Here is a 22,727-nt window from a genome sequence, read left to right on the forward strand (position 1 = left end):
AGCTAGATTTAGAAAAGGCAGAGGAACCAGAAATCAAATTGCCAACATTGGTTGGATCATAGAAAAAGCAAGGCAATTCCAGAAAACATCTACTTCTGCTTCATTGATTATGCTAAAGCCTTTGACTGTGTGGGTCACAACGAACTGTGGAAAAGATGGGAATACCAGACCACCTTACCTGCCTCCTGAGAAACCTTCATGCAGGCAGGAAGCAACAGTTAGAACTAGACATGGAACAACCAACTGGTTCCAAATTGGGAAAGGAGTACGTCAAGGCTGTATATTGTCACCTGCTTATTTGAATTATATGCAGAGTACATCATGCGAAATGCTGCACTGGGTTGAAGCACAAGCTGGAATCAAGATTGCTGGGAGAAATACCAATAACCTCAGATTTGCAGATGACACCACCATTATGGCAGAAAGCAAAGAGGAACTAAAGAGCCTCTTGATGAAAGTGAAAGAGAGTGAAAAAGCTGGCTTAAAACTCAACATTCAAAAAACAAAGATCATGGCATCTGGTCCCATCACTTCATGACAAATAGATGGGGAAAAGTGGAAACAGTGTCGGATTTCATTTTCTTGGGCTCCAAAATCACTGCAGGTAGTGACTGCAGCCACGAAAATTAAAAGACGCATGCTCCTTGGAAGAAAAGCTATGACAAATCTAGACAGCGTATTAAAAAGCAGAGATATCACTTTGCCAACAAAGGTCAGATAGTCAAAGCTATCGTTTTTCCAGTAGTCACATATGGATGTGAGAGTTAGACCATATTATAGAAAGCTGAGTGCCGAAGAATTGATGGCTTCGAATTGTGGTGCTTGAGAAGACTCTTAAGAGTCCCTTGGAGAGCAAGGAGATTAAAATCCTAAAGGAAATCAACCCTGAATATTCGTCGGAAGGACTGGTGCTGAGGCTGAAGCTCCAGTACTTCGGCCACCCGATGTGAAGAGCCTGCTCATTGAAGTGAAGAGCCTACTCATTGGAAAAGACCCTGATGCTGGGAGAGATCAAGGGCAGGATCAAGGGCAACAGAGGAGGAGATGGTTGGATGGTATCACCGACTCAGTGCACATGAGTTTGAGCAAACTCGTGGAGATAGTGAAGGACAGGGAATCCTGGCATGCTGCTGTTCAAGGGGTCACACAGAGTTGGATACAACTGAGTGACTGAACTTTGGCCAATGAGATACTGCCTTCTTGGGCTTTATTTTCCTGTACTCTCTTTTGGAAAATGCACTCAGAATCCCAAGGGGAATGCAGGTTTCACCTTGTACATTTCCCATTTCTTGAAAATGTATCCTGTTACTTTTTTTTCTCCGCCATCTGTAAACTATTGTTTCTTTATACTTCACCCAGTTTTGTAGTTGTTTACAATTGGAGGGTAAACCAATGCCCGCTATTCCATCCTATCTGGATCAGAGGTACAAATTTCCATGAGAATTTCCACAGGATTCTCAAAATTAAATCAGTGTATTGTAAACCCTAAGTGCCAGAAAGTATTTTAATATGAGATTGTGGTATCACAAAAGCTAATACTCCCAATATTCAGTGACAGAATATCCCAGCCATGTAAGTATTGGCCAGTCACTGCTTTCCATATTTAAACATCTATTTCTATTTCCAAATAAAGTTTGAGGCAGCTTACAAAAGACAGATACCATACTATTAAAATATTAGTTACCTTAAGTGAATACTTAAGTGAAACTCACTGTCGTTTCCGACTCTTTGTGACCCCCATGGACTATAGAGTCCGTGGAATTCTCCAGGATTCTGGAGTGGGCAGCCTTTCCCTTCTCCAGGAGATCTTTCCAACCTAGGGATTGAACACAGGTCTCCTGCATTGCAGGCGGATTCTTTACCAGTTGACCCACAGTTACCTACTGAGATAAGTTATCGGGAAATTCAGCAGCTTAAAACAACACACATTTGTTTCCCCACAGTTTCTGTGTGTCGGGGATAAAGGCATGACTTAGCTGGGTTCTTTGCTTCAGGGTCTTTTACAAGGCTACAGTCAAGGTGAGGGTCGGCTAGGGGTGCGGTATCATTTGAAGGCTCTCCTGAACTGCTTCTAAGTTCACTCACAGGTTTGAGGGCAAGATTTCATTCTTTGAGGGGTTTTGGATTGAGGACTTCAGTTCCTTGCTGGCCGTTGGCAGACCACCTCATGCCCTTCCAGGTGAGTGTTTCCTTGGGGCAGTGAACAGCATGACTGTTGGCTGCACTAAAGTAAGCAAGGGAGAGAGAGTGCTACCAAGATGTAAGTGACAATCTTTTGTTACCTAACAATGGAAGTGACCCTCCATCACCTTGATTGTATCTGTTTCTGAGATGTAAATCACTAGATCCAACCCACATTTGAGGAGGGAAGATTATATAAGGTTGTGAATCCCAGGAGGGAGGAGTCATTGGGAGCCATATAAGCAGCTTACCACACTTGCTGATAGAAAAGCAAAGAAAATGAGAACTGAGGCAACAAAGAGTATCAAGAAAGTATAATCCTTTGGGGCTACATCAAACTAAAAAACTTATGCACAGCAACAAAATGAAAAGGCAACCTACCAAATGAGAGAAAATATTTGCAAATTATATATGATAAGGAGTTAGTATCCAAAATAGCAAAAAAAAAAAAAAAAAAATCTGATTAAACAACAGGCAGAGGATTTGAATAGACATTTTTCTGAAGAAGACATACAGATGGCCAACTGGTACACGAAAAGATGTTCAACATCACTAATAAGGGAAATGCAAATAAATCAAAACCACAACAAGATATCGTCTCTCACCTGTTAGAATGGTCGTGGTTTAGTTGCCAAGTCGTGTCTTGAGTCTTGCAACTCCATGGACTGTAGCCTACCAGGCTCCTCTGTCCATGGAATTCTCTAGGCCAGAATACTGGATTGGGTAGCTGTTCCCTTCTCCAGTGGATCTTCCCAAACCAGGGACTGAACCCAGGTCTTGCGCGTTGCAAGATTTTTTACTGTCTGAGCCATAGCGGAAATCCTCCTTGTTGGAATGGTGACTCTCTAAAAGATAGGAAATAACAAGTGTTGGCCAGAATTGGAGAAAAGGGAACCCGTGTACACTGTTGGTGGGACTGTATTCATACATTGGTGCAGCCACTGTGGAAAAAGGTCCCTTGAACAATTAAAAGTAGAATTACCATACTAACTTGCAGTTCCACTTCTGGGTATTTTTCTGGGGGAAAAAAAAAAAAAATGAAAACAAAAATGTCTGCTGAGATTCTCTGCCTGTGGTTTCAGTTCAGTTGCTCAGTTGTGTCCGACTTTTGCAACCCCATGGACTGCAGCACGGCAGGGTTCCCTGTCCATCACCAACTCCCGGAGCTTACTCAAACTCATGTCCATCGAGTCAGTGATGCCATCCAATGGTATCATCCTTTGTCATCCCCTTCTCCCACCTTCAATCTTTCCCAGCATCAGGGTCTTACCAAGGAGTGAGTTCTTTGCATTAGTGGCCCAAGTATTGGAGTTTCAGCTTCAGCATCAGTCCTTCCAATGAATATTCAGGACTGGTTTCCTTTAGGATGGACTGGTTGGGTCTTTTCCAATAAGAGAAGAGTCTTCTCCAACACCACAGTTCAAAAGCATCAATTCTTTGGTGCTCAGCTTTCCTTATAGTCCCACTCTTACATCCATACATGACCACTGGAAAAACCGTAGCTTTGACTAGACGGACCTTTGTTGGCAAAGTAACATGTCTACTTTTTAATATGCTGTCTAGGTTGGTCATAGCTTTTCTTGCTTCCAAAGAGCAAGGGTCTTTTAATTTCATGGCTGCAGTCACCATCTGCAGTGATTTTGGAGCCCCCCAAAATAAGGTCTGTCACTGTTTTCCCCATCTTTTTGCCATGAATTGATGGGACCAGATGCCATGATCTTAGTTTTCCGAATGTGGAGTTTTAAGCCAACTTTTTCATTCTCCTCTTTCACTTTCATCAAGAGGCTCTTTAGTTCTTCACTTTCTGCCATAATGGTGGTATCATTTGCATATCTGAGGTTATTGATATTTCTCCCGGCAATCTTGATTCCAGCTTGTGCTTCGTACAGCCCAGCATTTCTCATGATGTACTCTGCATATAAGTTAAATAAGCAGGGTGACAATATACAGCCTTGACGTACTCCTTTCCCGATTTGGAACCAGTCTGTTGTTCCATGGTCCAGTTCTATCTGTTGCTTCTTGACCTGCATACAGATTTCTCAGGCAGGTAAGTTGTTCTGGCATTCTGTACTCTTGAAGAATTTTCCACAGGTTGTTGTGACCCACACAGTCAAAGACTTTAGCATAATCAATAAAGGAGAAGTAGATGTTTTTCTGGAATTCTCTTGCTTTTCCGATGATCCAGTGGATGTTGGCAATTTGATCTCTAGTTACTATGCCTTTCCTAAATCCACCTTGAACATCTGAAAGTTCACAGTTCACTTACTGTTGAAGCCTGGCTTGGAGAATTTTGAGTGTTACTTTGCTAGCGTGTGAGATGAGTGCAATTGTGTGGTAATTTGAACATCCTTTGGCGTTGCCTTTCTTTGGAATTGGAATGAAACCTGACCTTTTCCAGTCCTGTGGCCACTGCTGAGTTTTCCAAATTTGCTGGCATTTTGAGTGCTAGCATCATCAAACAGCAGCATCTTTTAGGATTTGAAAGAGCTCAACTGGAATTCCATCACCTCCACTAGCTTTATTCATACAAATGCTTCCTAAGGCCCACTTGACTTCACATTCCAGGATGTCTGGCTCTAGGTCAGTGATCACACCATTGTGGTTATCTGAGTCATTATGATCTTTTTTGTAAAGTTCTTCTGTGTATTCTTGCCACCTCTTCTTAATAGCTTCTGCTTCTGTTAGGTCCATACCATTTCTTTTCTTTGTTGTGCCCATCTTGGCATGAAATGTTCCCTTGGTATCTCTAATTTTCTCGAAGAGAAAATTGCTGTGGTTTAATCAGATTGTTTTGCTTTTTATTTTTATATTGTATGAATTCTTTGTTATTTTGGATACTAACCCCTCATCAGATATGTGATTTGCAAATATTTTCTCCCATTTGGTAGGTTGCCTTTTCATTTTGATTTCCTCTGCTGTGCATAAGCTTTTTACTTTGATGTAGTCCCACTCTTGGCTTTTGTTGCTTTTGCTGTCAGTTAATAAATTATCACCACCAAGAATTATGTCAAAGAGCTTTCTGCCTGTGTTTTCTTTGAGGAGTTTTATGGTTTCAGGTCTTATGTTCTTTGTAATCCATTTTAAGTTAACTTTTGTGTGTTGTGTAAGGTAGTGGTCCAATTGCATTCTTTAGCACGTGGCCATCCTGTTTTCCCAACATCATATTGAAGAAACTGTCCTTTCCCTGTTGTATATTCTTGGCTCATTTGACATTTGTTAATTGAACACTTATTCATGGATTTATTTCTAGGCTATCCTGTTCCATTGGTCTTGTGTCGTCTTATGCTACCATACTGTTTTGACTCCTGTAGCTTTGTAGGGCTTTCCTGCTGGCTCAGATGGTAAAGAATCTGCCCTTATTGTGGGAGACCTGGGTTCAGTCCTTGGCTTGGGAAGATCCCTTGGAGGAGGGCATGGCAACTCACTCCAGGGTTCTTGCTTGGAGAATCCCCATGGACAGAGGAGTCTGGTGGGCTACAGTCCACGAGGTCGTAAACAGTCAGACACGACTGAGCGACTAAGCACACACATAGCTTTGTAAGATAGTTTGAAATCAAAGAGCCTGATTCCTGCAGCTTTGTTCTTTGTATTGCTTTGGGTATTTGGGAGTTTTTGTATTTCTGTGCAACTGTTAGGATTGTTTGATTTCTGTGAAAAGTACCCTAGGAATTTTGACAGGTTGCACTGAATCTGTGTATTGTAGTATGGACATTTTAACTGTTCTTTAAATCCATTTCATCAGTGGCTTAATAGTTTTTGGGTACAGATCTTTAACCTCTTTGGTTAAATTTACTCCTACGTACTTCCTGCTTTTGATGCAGTTGTAAATGGGATTGTTTTCTTAATTTCTCTTATACGTTTTTAGAGTATAGAAATGCAACAGAAATATGTGTATTGATTTTGTAAAATATTTGACTGTGCCAGGTCTTAGTTGTGGTATGTGGGATTTTCGATCTTCAGTTACAGCATGCGGAATCAGAATTGCAGCCTGAGAACTCTTAGTCATGGCGTGTGGGATCTAGTTCCCTGACCAGGGCTCCATCCTGGGCCCCCTGCGTCGGGAGTGTGGAGTCTTAGCCACTGGACCACTAGGGAAGTTCCTGTATATTGATTTTTTATCTTACAACTTTGTACTACTTTCATTGATCCTAAGTTTTTGGGTGGAATCTTTAGAGCTTTTGGTATATAATATCTTGTTATCCTTAAATAGTGAACAGTTTTACTTCTTTCTTCCTGATTTGGATGTCTTACTCTCTAATTGCTGTGGCTAGGAGGGACTTCCAATACTATGCTGACTAAAAGCAGCTAGAGTGGACATCTTCGTCTTGTTCCTGATCTTAGAGGAAAAGCTTTGAGCTTTTCAGTGTTGAGTATTATGTTAGCCGTGGGCCTGTCATATATGGTTTTTATAATGTTGAGATATATTTTCTCTATATTCATTTTGTTAAGAGTTTTTATCATGAGTGGGTGTTGATTTTTGTCAGATGCTTTTTATCCTGTTGAAATGCTCATATCATGTTCAGTCTTCCTTTTGTTAAGGTGTCATCACATTGATTTTGGGGTAAATTTGATTTGTTGAACTGTCCTTGTATCCCTGGAATAAATCCTACTTGATTTGCTAGTATTCTGCCAAGGATTTTTGTATCTGTTCATCAGGGATATTGGCCTCTAGCTTTTTTTTTTCTTTTGGTGTCTGTGTCTGTTTTGGTATCAAGGTAATGCTGGCCTTGTAAGATAAGTATGGAAGTATTCTCTACTCTTCTATTTTTTTTGGAAGAGTTTGAGAAGGATTGGTATTAATTCTTGTTTGAATTTTTGGTAGACTTCACCAGTGAAGGCATCTGGTCCTGGAGTTTTTTTGTGTGAGGTTTGTGGTTATCTCATTTTACTGTGCTTCACTTTATTGCACTTGCTGATGTTGCTGATTTAAAAAAAAAAAAAAAAAGTTGAAGGTTTGTGGCTACCCTGTGTATTATTGGCAGTGTTATTCTAAATGTATTATATTTAAATTAAGGAAATAAGCTTTTTTTTTTTAAAGACATAATGCTATCGCACATATAGTGTAAACATAACTTTTACATGCATTGGGAAACCAAAAAATTTGTGTGACTTGTTTTACTCCAGCATTTGCTTTATTGCAGTGGCCTGGAACTGAACTTGAAATATCTTAGAGGTATGCCTGTTTTTGGTCTGTTCAAGTTTTCTGGTTTTTTTTTTAAAGTTTTTTTCCCTAGGAATTCATCCATTTTTTCTAGGTTGTCCAGTTTGTTGGCATACATTGATAATTGTTCATAATAGTCTCTTATGATCCTTTGTATTTCTGTGTTATCTGTTGTAACATCTTTAATTTTTGTTTTTTGTTTGTTTGGGGAAGTGGGGGTGGGGGAGTTGGCCACATTATATGGCTTGTGGGATCTTAGTTCCCCAACTAGGAATTGAATCCAGGCCACAGCAGTGAAAGCAGTGAGTCCTAACCTCTGGACCACCAGGAAATTCCCTCATTTTAAAATATTATTTGAATCTTCTCTTTTTTTTCTTCGTTGAGTATTATTGTTCAGTCATGTCCAACTCTTCGTGACTCCATGGACAGCAGCATGCCAGGTTTTCCTGTCCTTCACCATCTCCCAGAGTTTGCTCAAACTCATGTCCGATGAGTCAGTGATGCCATCCAACCATCTCATCCTCTGTCATCCCCTTCTCCTCCTGCCTTCAATCTTTGCCAGCACCAGGGCCTTTTCCGATGAGTCGGCTCTTCACTTCAGTATACTTGTTGAGTATAGCTATAGGTTTGTCAATTTTGTTAATCTTTTCAAAGAACTAGCTCTTGGTTTTACTGATCTTTTCTGTTTTTTTTTTTTTTTTTAAATCTCTTATTTCGTCTGTTTCTGCTCTGATCTTTGTTATTTCCTTTCTTCTACTAACCTTGGGCATCATTTTTTCTTTTTTTCTCCTAGTTCCTTGAGGTGTAAAGTTAGATTATTGGAGATTTTTCTGGTTCTGCAAGGTAGGCTTTTATCCATATGAACTTCCCTCTTAGAATTGCTTTTGCTGCATCTCATAAGTTTTGGTATGTTTTATTTCCATTTTCATTTGTCTCAAAGTATTTTTTATTTCTCTTTTGATTTCTCCTTTGACCTAGTCATTGTTCAGTGGCATGCTATTTAATCTTCACATAGTCACAGTTTTTCCAGTTTTTTTCTTGTAATTAGTTTCTGTGGTGGCTGGAAAAGATGCCTTGAAATGCTTTCAGTCTTTTTAGGTTTATTAAGACTTGTTTTGTGGTCTAACACTATTATCTATCCTGGAGGATGTTCTTTAAGTACTTGAAAAATGTGTATTTTGTTGCTTTCGGATAGAATGTTCTGCATATAACAAAACAGATATAAATAAATGACCATATAATCTTTGCTTTAAGAAGGATCTTTACAAATTGTTTTAAAAATAAGAACTACATGAAAGTAAGTTTTGTACAGAATCTTTAGCTGAAAGAGAATGCAGTTTAGTCTCTTCCACCACATTATACATTTTATGGTGGTAGATAGCTCTGATGCTTTTAAATTCTTCTTTTTAAAAATAATATTTATTTGACTGTGTTGGGTCTTAGTTGTGGCACACAGGCTCTTCATTGGGGTGCATGGACTCTGTGGCAGCATGCCAGCTGCTCTCTAGTTGTGGCACGCGGGCTTGGTACCTGCAGAGTGTGGGCTCTCTAGGTGTGATATATGGGCTCTAGAGCGTGGGTAAGTAGTTGCAGTGGGTGGGCTTAGTTGCCCCACGGCATGTGGAATCTTGGTTCCCTGACTAGGGATGGAACCCTCGTCCCCTGCATTGGAAGGCAGATTTTAAACCATGGACCACCAGGCAAGTCCCTTTTGTTGTCTTTTAACTCATTTAATTTTCACAACATTCTCATCTTAAAGGTGAGAAAACTTGGGCAGGAAGTTAAGAAAGCCAAGTTCCAGTGTCTAATAAATGCTCAAGCTGAGATTTGAAAACCTCAACAGTCAGCATTTGCTGAGTGTCTAATACGAATTTGGTGTAGGACCTGTATTTTAATAGGGAATTTGATTGCTCATGTGCCAGATAACTAGAGTAGGTGTGCGTTTTAAAATGAGATGTAACCCCTGAATTGGCAGAGTGATCAGAGATTGGATTTTACATGGAGAAGTTTTAGGGGAGTTGGAAGAGCCATGAGGTCCTTGTCTTACCACTTGAGAACTTTTGGTTTCTCTGGTTTTGAAATGAAAAAAAAAGTTTATTTCATACCATAGACAAATAAACTCAAAATGGCTTGAACACTTGACATGACAACATTAAACTCCTAGAAAAGAACATAGGCAAAACATCCTCTGACATAAATCATGGCAGTGTTTTCCTAGGGTAGTCTCCCAAGGCAATAGAAATAAAAGCAGAAATAAACAAATGGGACCTAATCAAATTTACAAGCTTTGCATTGGAAAGGAAGCCATAAACAAAAAGCCTACAGAATGGGAGAAAATATTTGCAAGCTATGTGACTGACAAGGGCTTAATTTCCAAAATATTCTAATAGCTCATAACAAAAAACCAAACAACTCAATTAAAAATAGGCAGAAGACCCAAACAGACATTTTTTCAAAGAAGATATACAGATGGCCAGTAGGCACATGAAAAGATGTTCAACATTACTAATTATTAGAGAAATTCAAATCAAAACTACAATGAGATACCACCTCACGTCAGTCAGAATGACCATCATTAAAAAAAAATTCTACAAATTAAAAATACTGGAGAGAGTGTGGGAAAAGGAATTCTACACTGTTGGTGGGAATGTAAGTTGGTACAGCTGCTGTGAAAAACAGTGTTGGAGTTCCTTAAACTAAAAATGGCTATACATATGATCCAGCAGTCGCACTCCTGTGCGTGTATCCAGACACAACTCCAATTTAAAAAGATACATGCACACCTGTTTTCATAGCAGCACTATTAACAGTACCCCACACATGGAAACAGGTTCATGGAGAGGTGAGTGGATAAAGGTGTTGTGTCATATATACACATGGAATATTACTCAGCCACAAACAAATGAAATAATGCCATTTGTAGCAACATGGATGGGCCTGGAGGTTATCATAACAAGTGAAGTAAGTTAGAGAAAGAGAAATACCATATGAGGTCACTTATATGTGGTATTAAAAAATATGACACAAATGAACTTTTCTGTGAAACAGAAACAGTCTCACAGAAAACTTATGGTTAGCAAAGGGGAATGGGGTGGGGGCAACTTGGGATTAGCAGACATAGCCTATAGTATATAAAGAAGATAACCAACAAGGACCAACTGTATAACACAGGGAAGTATATTCAACATCCTGTAATAAACCATAATGAAAAAGGATATGAGAAATAAAAAATATTCTCTTATTGTGAAACTTGAAGTTTAACTAGGGAGCTTCATAAATATGGTCCAAGGTAGAAAGGGATTGATGTCATTGGACAGAAACTAATGACACAGCGTTAGAATGAGGTAACCCCAGAGAGCATCTCATCCCTGCTTCTCAAGTGCGTCTGGGAACCTGTGGGTCTGGCTTTACTGGTGGAATCTGAGGTCTTGCTGAAGAAGAGTCTACATGTATTCCACAGGGGATTCAGATTCAGTTAAAACTTGAGAAGCACAGATGTGGTCTAACTCCATCATTTTACAAGTGAGGAAACAGACCCTGAAGGCCCAGATAATTTGTCTGGTTTTAGGGAGAGTGAGCACTTGTGCCAGTGCCCCAGGTTCTTGGTAGGGCTTTGCCTACACTGTGCCATCCTGATTAGAAAGTACTTTTGGATTTCAGAGGACACTGTCTCTCCTAGAGGGCTTCTTTCAAAGCCTACAAAGGTAAAGGCATGTACTGCTTCTTTCATTTTTCCCCCCTACCTAGAACCGGAGTGTCACTTGCTTTAGCTATACTCAGAATACCTTTCTTGGAGAAACCATGTTGGTTGTAACTTAGTTTTCTTCATCATGTACGTTCTCTTCCCAAGGATCTCTATCATTTCTGGATACTATCTAATATTCCTGTGTTCAGAACATGTGTTTTTTCTTCAGTCCAAGACTCCATTGTTGAAATTATTTTCAGCCCATAGTCATTTCTTGTCTCAGTTACAAAATTGATCCTCTGAAATGTTTTTATGAGGCATCAGTGGCACATTTTTTGAAAAGCATTCAAAGTGAATCATTTTACACCTGACACAGATTTGATTTTTGCTGTTAAAAACAAAAACACTAATGTAAAGCACAGAGAACATACAATTTTCCATCTCTGATTTTTTTTTTTTAATTACAAAAATTTTTGACTATACTATGTGGCTTATGGGATCTCAGTTCCCTGACCAGGGATTGAACCTGGGCCATGGGAGTGAAAGCACCTATTCCTAACAACTAGACCATCAGGGATCTCCCAAATTTGCCGTCTATAATTTTTAAATGTACAGTTAAGTAGTGTTAAGAATATTCATATTTTTGTGCAGATGTCCAGAACTTTTTCATCTTGTAAAAATGAAACTACACCCATTGAATGAGAATGTCCCACCTTTCTTTCCCCCGGTCTCTGGCAACCACCATTCTACTTTCAGGTTTTATGAATTTGACTACTTTAGATACATCTTTGGGCTTCTGAGATATCTCAGTGGTAAAGAATCAGCCTGGCGACACAGGAGATGAGGGTTCAATCCCTGGGCCAGAGGATCCCTGGAGAAGGGCATGGCAGCCCACTCCAGTACTCTTGCCTGGAGAATCCCATGGACAGAGGAGCCTGGTGGGCTACAGTCCATAGGGTCGCAAAGAGTCAAGACATGACTGAAAGACTGAGCACAGATACCTCATAAGTGGGATCATACAGTGTTTTTCTTTAAGTGGCTCATGTTATATTTCATTATTAGCTTAAAGTCCTTAAAGTTCATCCATGTTACAGCATGTGTCAGTTTCCACTCTCTTCAGGCTGATTTTACACTGTACATATATACCACATTTTGTTCATTTTTCTATTGATGCTTAGGTTACTTCCTCTTTTTGACTACTGTGAATAATGCTGCTATGAACATACGTGTATAGTGCTTTTTCCACTTTGACTGGCTTTGTTAAATTATCTGTGAGTTTGTTAGTGAGGAAAACATTAGCCTAGTTGGAAGACTTCCATTTCTTTCTCCTTGCCTGCTAACTATATAACTTAATGTAAGATATGTGACCGCTATGAGTCTAGGGAGCTCCTTTTGTAAGAGATGAAACACATTTCACAGAATTGTAATAATTCTTAAATGTAACACAGATGTAAGGAGACAAGTGACTGCTTAGTTAATCCATATGCGTTCAGTACTTCTGAGTTTGTTGTTTAGGTGAGTTGTACCTGAAAAAATATCCACCATAACATTGAATATTGGTATCATTAATTCCTCAACTGTATAATGTATGAATTTTTTATCTTTAAAATGTAAATGGTAACTTTAATGTTGAAAAGGAAGAATGAGTTAAAAAACAAGAAAGTATACGTTTTGAGTCACAGTCTGATTTTAACTCTTGGTTAATCTCTGACGAATGTGAGCACCTTGAAGGAGTTAGTGCCTGGAATTAACCTTGATAGTTTATTAGTAGAGTTGAAAGAAGTTACCAGGCCTTTCAGATACTACACATTAGATTTCCCCAGTTTCAGATAGAGTTGTTATGGTTTGGCACATGTGGCAACAAACAGCACCACTGTCTTAAAAGTTGTTTTTTTTTTTTTTTTTTTTTTTAAGTAAAGAACTCAGGAATGTTTGTCTTCTAGGCCCATCAACAGAGCAGACGAGCAGATCGTTTGTTAGCTGCAGGGAAATACGAAGAGGCTATTTCTTGTCACAAAAAGGCTGCAGGTGAGTATTCTTTGTAAGTAGTACTGAGTCTGAAACTGCTGGGCAGTTTCTTTTTTCCAGTTACCTCTCAACACAGTATTTAGGATGAAAGTCACAAGAGTAATGATGTGTTGTTGCCCTGCATATATACCACACTAACTACCGACCCACTGTAAACACAGCTTGGAATATTTTTCAAGTGAGTGTGTTAGATTTTCTAGCTCTTCTTAGCCTAGTCTTTCTAAATCATGGAAATTGGATATGCCTTATTGGTAAATGATTCCTGGACACAGCTTTCTGAGCCGGAAGATTCCTCAGAGACAGAAGTGGTTGCAGTGAGTGTCTGTCGGTTCATCTTAGTTGTTACAGAGGAGTTTGGATTTCAAATATTTAGCCATTTTGGGTTCTGGAATTAATAACTAATTTAATTCCAGCCAATTAATTTTCACTGAGTTTCTGTTTCCTAAGGTGCTGATTATGGAAAACCCATCAAAACCCTTTCCTGTGGTCTGTCTTTAGCTTCCCTTCTGAATGTTTCATCTATACATTCATGCCTACAGTATCATGTCGCTGATGGCCTTCTTTTAGGTATGACGTGTAGAATTACTGATTCCTTTCAAACACCTTATTTTATCCCAGCCATAAAAGTTAGTGTATGTTGAACTTAGAAATAGCTCTCCAGGGTCTGTTTTGTAGAGACTGGTTTCTGTTAGCCGAGTAACAAACCTAAAAGCTTGGGAGCGGGAGTGGTACATCCAGAATCGGCGTGGCCACCGTTCTTTGAGCGGGCCCTGTAGTCTTCCTGCTAAAGAAAGGCACTTCCTTTCCCTGAGGTCAGTGCCATAATCAGTGTCCTGTTTTTTCCCGGCAGAATCTTCTATGTTGCCTTACTGCTGAAATATAGACAGCACAGTGGAGACTGTCCTTCTAAGGTTTAGAAAAGTTCTTCTATGTCAGTGATTTTTGCCTACAAGTCAGTAATTTTGAGAGAAAATTTCAAGTCTTACTTTTGAAGAGTTAGTTTTGCCACTGAAGTGTATCCTTCAGCTGTAGGGCTGAGCACATTGTATGTATCCCATAAATATTTGTGGTTTTTAATTTAATATCACTACTTGGCCATGCTTCACAGCATGGATTGTGTGTTGATTGGTAGAATGTTCTTTTTTTCCCCCAGAGAAGGAAGGATTTACTACTTGCAGCAAGAAAGGAGAACACTTGCTTTCCCAAAGCAGTGTCTCTGATTGGTAGGATATTCTGAGTATATAAAAGGTATAAAAGTGTGTTTTTTAAGATTTATTAATTTTATTTTTGGCTGTCCTGGGTCCTTGTTGCGGTGCCCCAGCTTCTCGTGGTGGCGGCTTCTCCTGTCGCAGAGCACGGGGTCGAGGGCACACGGGCTTCAGTAGCCACATGCTCAACCTGGGCTCAGTCGTTGTGGCTTGCAGGCTTAGGTGCTCAGCAGCACGTGGGATCTTCCCTTCCTGCTTGGGAGGGAAGTTTCTTTCATTCCTAGTCTATATTCCTGTCTTCATTGGAAGACTTAAAATTAATGCTGGGCTTTAAACACCTCTCCCCCTTTCTCTTTATCTAAATTCTGTGACTTTCTCAGGGGTGGAAAAGATAAAGGCAGTTTGTTGGATTTCATTAGCTCTAATTTTGGAGGCACAACTTTAAGTGTGGTTACTTAATCCCAGCCAGCCGATTTGATTTGGAGTTTAGACTTGTTTGAAAATAGCCTTGTGTTGTGTTTCAGAGTTAGAGTTGTGAATGTAATGCTAGTTTGAGAATTAATGTGGATGGAATGAACTCAGTGTTTTCTAAATTGACTTAACATCTACGCTTGAACAGAGCTGTTTTGGGAGGTGTGGATGTAAATATATCCTGAGAGTAAGCAACTGAGTGTTTGGAAATCATGTTAGAGACACAACAGGGGAAGGTCATCATCTGAGGAATGTTGGGAACAAAAGCCTGAAGTGAGAGAATTCACTAGCAGAAGAAGGGGCCTCATTTGAAGAGCAGAGGAGACTGAGACTGCAGCGCTCAGGACTCAGATCCTCTGCATGGTAGTGTTCTGATAGTGCTTTGTGGATGTGTAGCGGTTACTTGATCAGCTGACATACCAAACTCAGAAAGAAAAAGCCATCTTCAATCTGACAGTGGGTAGGGAGGAGGAGGAGGTGTATTTATTTTTACCACCCTATATTGAAAAAAAAGTTAAGCTATAAACTACCAAGAATTCACCACTGTTAGAGGACTCTCTTGCTTTAATCCTTGATTAGCAGCTGTAACTGGGTTGCTGTAACTCTCCTTTGTCAGTCTTATGCAGCCCAGTCTCTAAGTGGATTTCTTTTCTTTCACAGACAGCAAAAAGGGCAAAAGCTTAAATGGGAAGTTAGTAACAGCCATTAACAATGTTTAGAAGTCAAGGAAGATGAACAGAATTGAGAGTGTGTTTATATGTACTTGAAAATACATCTTGACCTGAACCTTCTCCTGAGACTGTGGTGTCACAAAAATGATTCGGAGCACATCAGTCTTTGTTGTTTAGAGTCAGTGCTGTGTGTGTGCAGTCAGTGTTGTGCTCTGTATGTGCAGAGTCAGTGTTGTGTGTGTGTGTGCATTCAGTGCTATGCTGTGTGTGTGCAGTCAGTGCTGTGTGTGTAGAGTCAGTGTTATGTGTGTGTAGAGTCAGTGCTGTGTGTGTAGAGTCAGTGTTATGTGTGTGTAGAGTCAGTGTTATGTGTGTGTAGAGTCCGTGTTATGTGTGTGTAGAGTCAGTGTTAGGTGTGTGTAGAGTCAGTGTTATGTGTGTGTAGAGTCAGTGCTGTGTGTGTAGAGTCAGTGTTATGTGTGTGTAGAGTCAGTGCTGTGTGTGCAGAGTCAGTGTTATGTGTGTGTAGAGTCAGTGTTATGTGTGTGTAGAGTCAGTGCTGTGTGTGTAGAGTCAGTGTTATGTGTGTGTAGAGTCAGTGCTGTGTGTGTAGAATCAGTGTTATGTGTGTGTAGAGTCAGTGTTATGTGTGTGTAGAGTCAGTGTTATGTGTGTGTAGAGTCAGTGTTATGTGTGTGTAGAGTCCGTGTTATGTGTGTGTAGAGTCCGTGTTATGTGTGTGTAGAGTCAGTGTTATGTGTGTGTAGAGTCAGTGTTATGTGTGTGTAGAGTCAGTGTTATGTGTGTGTAGAGTCAGTGCTGTGTGTGTAGAGTCAGTGTTATGTGTGTGTAGAGTCAGTGTTATGTGTGTGCAGAGTCAGTGCTGTGTGTGCAGAGTCAGTGTTATGTGTGTGTAGAGTCAGTGCTGTGTGTGTAGAGTCAGTGTTATGTGTGTGTAGAGTCAGTGTTATGTGTGTGTAGAGTCAGTGCTGTGTGTGCAGAGTCAGTGTTATGTGTGTGTAGAGTCAGTGTTATGTGTGTGTAGAGTCAGTGCTGTGTGTGTAGAGTCAGTGTTATGTGTGTGTAGAGTCAGTGCTGTGTGTGTGTAGAGTCAGTGCTGTGTGTGTAGAGTCAGTGTTATGTGTGTGTAGAGTCAGTGTTATGTGTGTGTAGAGTCAGTGCTGTGTGTGTAGAGTCAGTGCTGTGTGTGTGCAGAGAGGCTGTACAATCTGCTGTGCAGATAGGCTGTGGCAGCTCAACAGATTCATGATAGAATAGTAGTAGATGTTATTAAAAAGTAATAGATTCTTCAGATATTCTTAATTCCTTTTCCTCATCATCTGCTTAGTATTTAATTTAAATATTAGCCTTGTATCATGATTGAAGGAAGGAGTTTAACCACATTGTTAGATTTTCTGAGATGAGTATTCTCTACTGACATTTTTGTCATGGTGGGCACTCGTTCCTGTTGTGGCTGTGGAGCAAATTCACTACATGCAAACAGATTAAAAACCACCACCACAATATTGTCATTATCCTCCAATTAAATTAAAATTTTTTTTAATAATTTTTTTTTTTCTTTTAAAGTAACTTTTAAAGGCTCAGATTTTAAAATGACATTGGGTAAATCTTTTAAATGACAGTGTGACTCTTGCTGAGTTCTCTGCTCTTGGGAACTCAGTGTCCTTGGGTGTCTTCTGTCATGTTATAGTTTCAGGAGTCTACAGAGGGAGGTATTCCATTTGGGTTAAGCATAGTTTTGTGAAACTTTCATTTGTTAAGAAACTGAATGTAAAGCAAACTGTAGTTCATACAGGGAGATAGATGTATGCAGAGGGAATGGGAGGGATGTCTAGGGAAATTTATCCACACTTTCACAGTAAGAAATAGAATGTCTCAACAGACTTAAACATGAAGAACAGGAAAAGAAATGGTCTGTATGCAGTTATACAGACTTAATATAGGAGTAAAAGAAGGTTGAGGAAAAAAAATTTAATATGAGTGGAACAAAGGCTGTATAACCAACTCTGTTTTCTGATGGAGAGGGAGCACCCAGTTAGTCTGTCTTAAAGACTGTGATAGAACCTGGCAGACAGTAGTTCCAAGTCACGAACTTAGAAAATCATTAAAATATTTGGATTAAGAGTAGACAGAAAGCAGTGCCTGCAGTGTCAGCAAAAAGGCAAGAAGGAGCTTAATGTGTGAGAGATGCCAAAAAGTTTATAGTGAGGAAGAGATAAAAAATGAGGATTAATTGGACACAACTTGTTACTAATACTAAAAGTGAAAAGTGAAAGTGAAGTTGCTCACTCGTGTCTGACTCTTTGCGACCCCATGGACTGTAGCCTACCAGGCTCCTCCCTCCAGGCAAGAGTACTGGAGTGGGTTGCCATTTCCTTCTCCAGGGGATCTTCCAGACCCAGGGATCGAACCCAGGTCTCCCTCATTCCAGGTAGATGCTTTAACCTCTGAGCCACCAGGGAAGCCCGTTACTACTTGTTATTTTTACTGTTGCTAATAATACTTGTCATTTATACTCCATCTTGTTCCAGACAAGCTATAAAAGGGCTTTCAGAGGAATACAACAAAATATAAACTCCACAGAAAAATAAAATGGGAAAGGGCTGGGACTATAGTTCACAAATGCATCATGAGCTCTTGAAGGGAAGCATGGCTCCATGGTTTCCAGCAGTTAGCTCATTTTCATAAACTTCATAATACTGCCTGCAGCTGCTTATTATAAAGGTCAGTGAGTTCTTCGGACTTTTAACTACCAAATTCATAGTAGGCTGATGATATAACTTAGAAACAATTCAATAAAATGGTTTTGTAGGAGGCAAAAATGATGGTCTAGGTATTCATGTGGGTAAAAAGTAATTGATAGTCAATATCTTGATATTTCTATGAGCATAATAGGATTTTGATAGGTTTTTATATAATTTTAATCTTCCTTAATTGTTTTTCTGATTATGTCATCTTTACTTCCTTAACTGTGAAATCTGCAGTGATTTAAAAGAACCAGCTCCTCCAGGTGAAGTATGGGATATCTCCATTTGATTACCACTGATCTCCTTTTTGGGGAAGTTAAGAATCCTTTTTTAAAAAATCCTTTTCAGGAATAGGATAACTGTGTAGCAGAATTGCTTCTAAGACTAGTTCTCTTTGTCATAGGAAGAGTATTAAAACTCGTACTTTGATCTTTTAATAACAAAATGATGACATATATTAATGTGCCTTTTTTTTTTTTTTTTTAAACCAGCATATCTTTCTGAAGCCATGAAGCTAACACAGTCTGAGCAGGTAAGACACTTTTAATATTTCCAACAAGGGTTAGAAAGGTTTTCTTGTGGAGACTTGAATTGTGTATAAAATAAAGTTCTTGAAGGGAAACATGGCTCCTCCCAAAACACTACAGTCAAAAATACGTAAATTGGGGAAGAGATTAGTTTTTCAGAAAGGAAATTAAAACTAAATGAATTGACATACACATACTACTATATATAAAATACATAATCAACAAAGACCTACTTCATAGCACAGGGACCTCTACTCAATACTCTATTATAATGACCCGTCTGGGAAAAGAATCTAGAAGAGTAGATATATGTATATTTGTAACTGATTCACTTTACTGTACACCTGAGACTAGTACAGCTTTGTAAGTCAACTATACTCCAATATAAAATAAAAATTAAAACTAAATTGCTGCTGATGGCATGCAGAAACTGCTTGTCCTTTTTTTCCTAGGGTTTTCTCATAGACCTTGGATTGCCATGTGTGTCTTTTAGAGACCCCTCTAAAAGGCACTCTATCAGAATGCCTTTTCTGATATTTAGCTCACAGTAAGCAAGCTGGCCTGGCCAAGGGGAAACCAGTTGGCCTTTCCTTTGCTTGTCAAAGATCATTTAAATCCAAACCTGTCTTTTCCTGAACTCCTAAGCGGTTCTGGCGCTTTTATTTCACCAGTGGCTTTACATTGTCTTCTGTGTTTGTGGAGGGCCTGCCTAGGGTTTTAAAATGCCTTTATACAAAGCTAAATCTTCAACCAAAGGTGATTTCCTGATAATAAAAGTGGCAGATACAGAGAAGTTATTTGGTAAATCTTTAATTGACTTAAGGAGATCTGAGGGGATCTCAGTGACAGGGGAAAAATACCAATTCTGTAGAAGCTGTGATCCATTCTGTGTACTTCCTTTTGACTGTCCAGAACTGCTTGTGTTAACAATGTGATACGGACAATGCATTGAACCCTTGTTGATAGAAAGACTTTAGCTAGTTGTAGGAGTCCAAACTGGAAATTTTCTGATTTTAAGCTGAGTACAAATAGCATTGCAGAGGGCTGAGGCACATTCAAAAAAGGTACGATTCAGTGTGTTGATTTGGAATTGGAATAGGACTTACTCTGACTTCTTGAACAGTGTTTTGTTTATGAATAAAGATGGTAGCTTACCTAGAAAGACTCTATTATTTTGGAAAATGTTTGGCGTTCTATGGAATTGCAAACATAGTATAAATTTTAAAAATTCAAGTGATACTGGCTTATTCAGAAAGGAAAATACTAGAATACCATTTACTGGATATTACTCAAGAGACTTTTAAAAAATGTTGAATTATACCTTTCTTTCTGTGTAATAGGCTCACTTATCACTGGAACTGCAAAGGGATAGCCACATGAAACAGCTCCTCCTCATCCAGGAGAGATGGAAGAGGGCAAAGCGGGAGGAGAGACTGCAAGCCCAGCAGAGCGCAGACAAGGACGCAGCCGCCCAGCTCCAGGCATCTCACAGACCCTCCGCTGAGGATGCAGCCAGCCAGAGGCCCCTGCTCTCTCAGAAGTACAGCCCTTCCACAGAGAAACACTTGCCTGAAATTCAAGGGGTCTTTGACAGGGATCCAGACACACTACTGTTTTTACTTCAGCAGAAGAGGGAGCCAACAGAGCCATGCATTGGAAGCAAAGCCCCAAAAGATGATAAAACAATTATAGAGGAGCAGGCCACCAAAATTGCAGATTTGAAGAGGCATGTGGAATTCCTTGTGGCTGAGAATGAAAGATTACGGAGAGAGAATAAACAGCTAAAGGCAGAAAAGGCGAGACTTCTAAAAGGCCCAATAGAAAAGGAGCTTGATGTAGATGCTGATTTTGTAGAAAAGTCAGAGTTATGGAGCTTGCCACCACATTCAGAAACTGCAACAGCCTCTTCAACCTGGCAGAAGTTTGCTTCAAACACTGGGAAAGCCAAGGATATTCCAATACCCAATCTTCCTCCCTTGGATTTCCCATCTCCAGAACTTCCCCTCATGGAGCTCTCGGAGGATTTTCTGAAAGGATTTATGAATAATTAAAATGGAAGGCCATAGAAGAGGTAAAGAGAGGAAATAATATGGTAATACAGATAATCCAGCAAAAATGAAAAAGGGAAAGCCGCGTGCAAGGGTAGTCCCGGAGATGCTGCGCCAGGCACACTGCAGAGAAGAGGCGTTGACAGGACTTGGCACAGCCACTGCGGAGCGTGTCGCGCGTCTGATGTACTGACTCGTTAATGATTCCAGACTTGGCAGATACGAAACTGTTGGAGGTTCACTCTCTCCTGATACAAACCAAATGGCTACCTGGAATAATTTTTTTCAAGCAACAATTATTTTTATCTTCAGGGTTAAAATTTATAAAACTATGTTATGTGTAATTAATCTGTAATGCCATAAATGATAATGCAAAACCTAAATAATATGGTTGCCTGAGGGGCTGCCTTGTATTTGAAACATGCTTTCTATCATGCATTGACTGTATGCATCTTGTTATGCACATTTCCTTTGTCTAATGAGGTGTGTAAGACACACCTTTCTAGAAGAAACTGTGTGCCACACTTTGCACTACTCGTAACATAATGATAACCTCAAGACTATCAGGAGAAATATTTAAATTTCCATTTATGAAGAAAGGAACCAAATTATTAGTTATGCTTTTTTTTTTTTAATTACCAGTTTACATTATTAATCAGGGTGCATTTTAAGTTCTAACTTTTTTTGTTTATTGTGTAATGCATCATTTGAAAATATCGAGGAAATATCCTTTTGTTTTTAATGATGCATGAGTGGAAGTAATGCTAGTCGGCAGTATTTGATTGTAATAAATCAATAAAGTAATTGTATTTTATACCTTTGTTAAAAGCAAGTTTTGTTCATCTTCTGTGTTGGAAATTTTGAACATGAATTTGAAGACATTCTGTCAATTACTTTGATACGTTAGAGATTTTCTTCATGTTTTGTAGTCAGCTACCTCTACAGCTATGGTGGAAGAGAACAAGGAAGTCACTGAGCCTCTGTGTACCCAGCCTTCGTGGGCTGGCACGCAGGGATAGTGTTCAGGCTGGAGGCAGCCATGCTCCAGCGCAGAGCAGAGGTAGCGAAGTGCTACTTGGATCCTCTCCTCTCTGCAGAGTCCAGTGATGTTCCAGGAGTGGGGAGAAGAGGAAGGTGTAAGTGAAACATGAGGGTATAAGCCACTGGGTGTGTTTAAGGCATACACTTGGTTTATCTTGGGAGAGAGGCAAAAATACGGATGAACGGCATCTCCTGAGGGAATGGGGACAACTGGGCTGAGGGGATAGGGTTGGGCTCACATGTCTAGTGATGAAACCAGCAGAAGGCCGAGGAGATGACGTGACCATGCAGAAGTCCCTTTTTTCCTGTGTCTCATCTTGGTGCAGATGAAACCAAAAATAAACTTAGCTTCTTAAAATAGGATAAGAGTTCTATTCTCTGTTGATCGTCCATCTCAGTGTTGTAGTATCGTAGACTCGGAATACTTTGCTTGCCTAACCATCCTTATAAAAGTTGAGATTTGAAAGATTGTGCCAATAATGACACTGTTATAGCCTATCTATTTTACTTTTAAAAATGAGATGTTATGTTTTGACGTGAACACTTCATAAGACACCCTCCCTTTCTTCCTCTACCATCTCCCTTCCCTGGTCAGCAGTTTGACATGTATTCCACAAGACCCTGTTCTGTGCATTTCCACTAACTTACATGTTAAATAGACGAACGTTACTTTTCCATTGTCTTTGAAGCATTTATTCACGTTTTAGTACTCCTGTTTCATCTTGTTTTTAGGTTTTGTATTTGAGTCTATCAGTAGAATGTATTGGGTTGGCCAAAAGGTTCATTCATGTTTTTCCGTGAGCTGGTTCTGGTATTTTAAAAAGTTAACAAAATTGGTGAATTTTTGTGTAGCAATTTTAATAAGAGAATGGAAGAAAATATTTTCAACATATTATGCTTTATTTCAAAAGAGAAAAATGCAACTGAAATACAGAAAA

The 22,727-nt window shown here is 39.5% G+C and overlaps 1 protein-coding gene across 3 annotated transcripts in view; it reads left to right on the forward strand.

Moving 5' to 3' along the window:
• NRBF2 (nuclear receptor binding factor 2) overlaps window positions 1-21,562 on the forward strand; it is a 29,637-nt gene extending 8,075 nt beyond the window's left edge. Inside the window, exons 2-4 of one of the 3 annotated variants that reach the window (XM_006054764.4) lie at window positions 12,971-13,055; window positions 18,665-18,705; window positions 20,041-21,562. In XM_006054764.4, coding sequence (XP_006054826.1) covers window positions 12,971-13,055; window positions 18,665-18,705; window positions 20,041-20,751 — 837 coding nt within the window. In that variant the 3' untranslated portion in view covers window positions 20,752-21,562. Of the gene's footprint in view, window positions 1-12,970; window positions 13,056-17,828; window positions 18,151-18,664; window positions 18,706-20,040 lie in introns of those variants that run through there. The other 2 variants (XM_044942163.2, XM_006054765.4) reach the window with 2 other exon arrangements.
• Window positions 21,563-22,727: the final 1,165 nt, after the last annotated feature.

The sequence above is a fragment of the Bubalus bubalis genome, chromosome 4, assembly GCF_019923935.1.
Source record: "Bubalus bubalis isolate 160015118507 breed Murrah chromosome 4, NDDB_SH_1, whole genome shotgun sequence".
Classification (NCBI taxonomy): domain Eukaryota; kingdom Metazoa; phylum Chordata; class Mammalia; order Artiodactyla; family Bovidae; genus Bubalus; species Bubalus bubalis.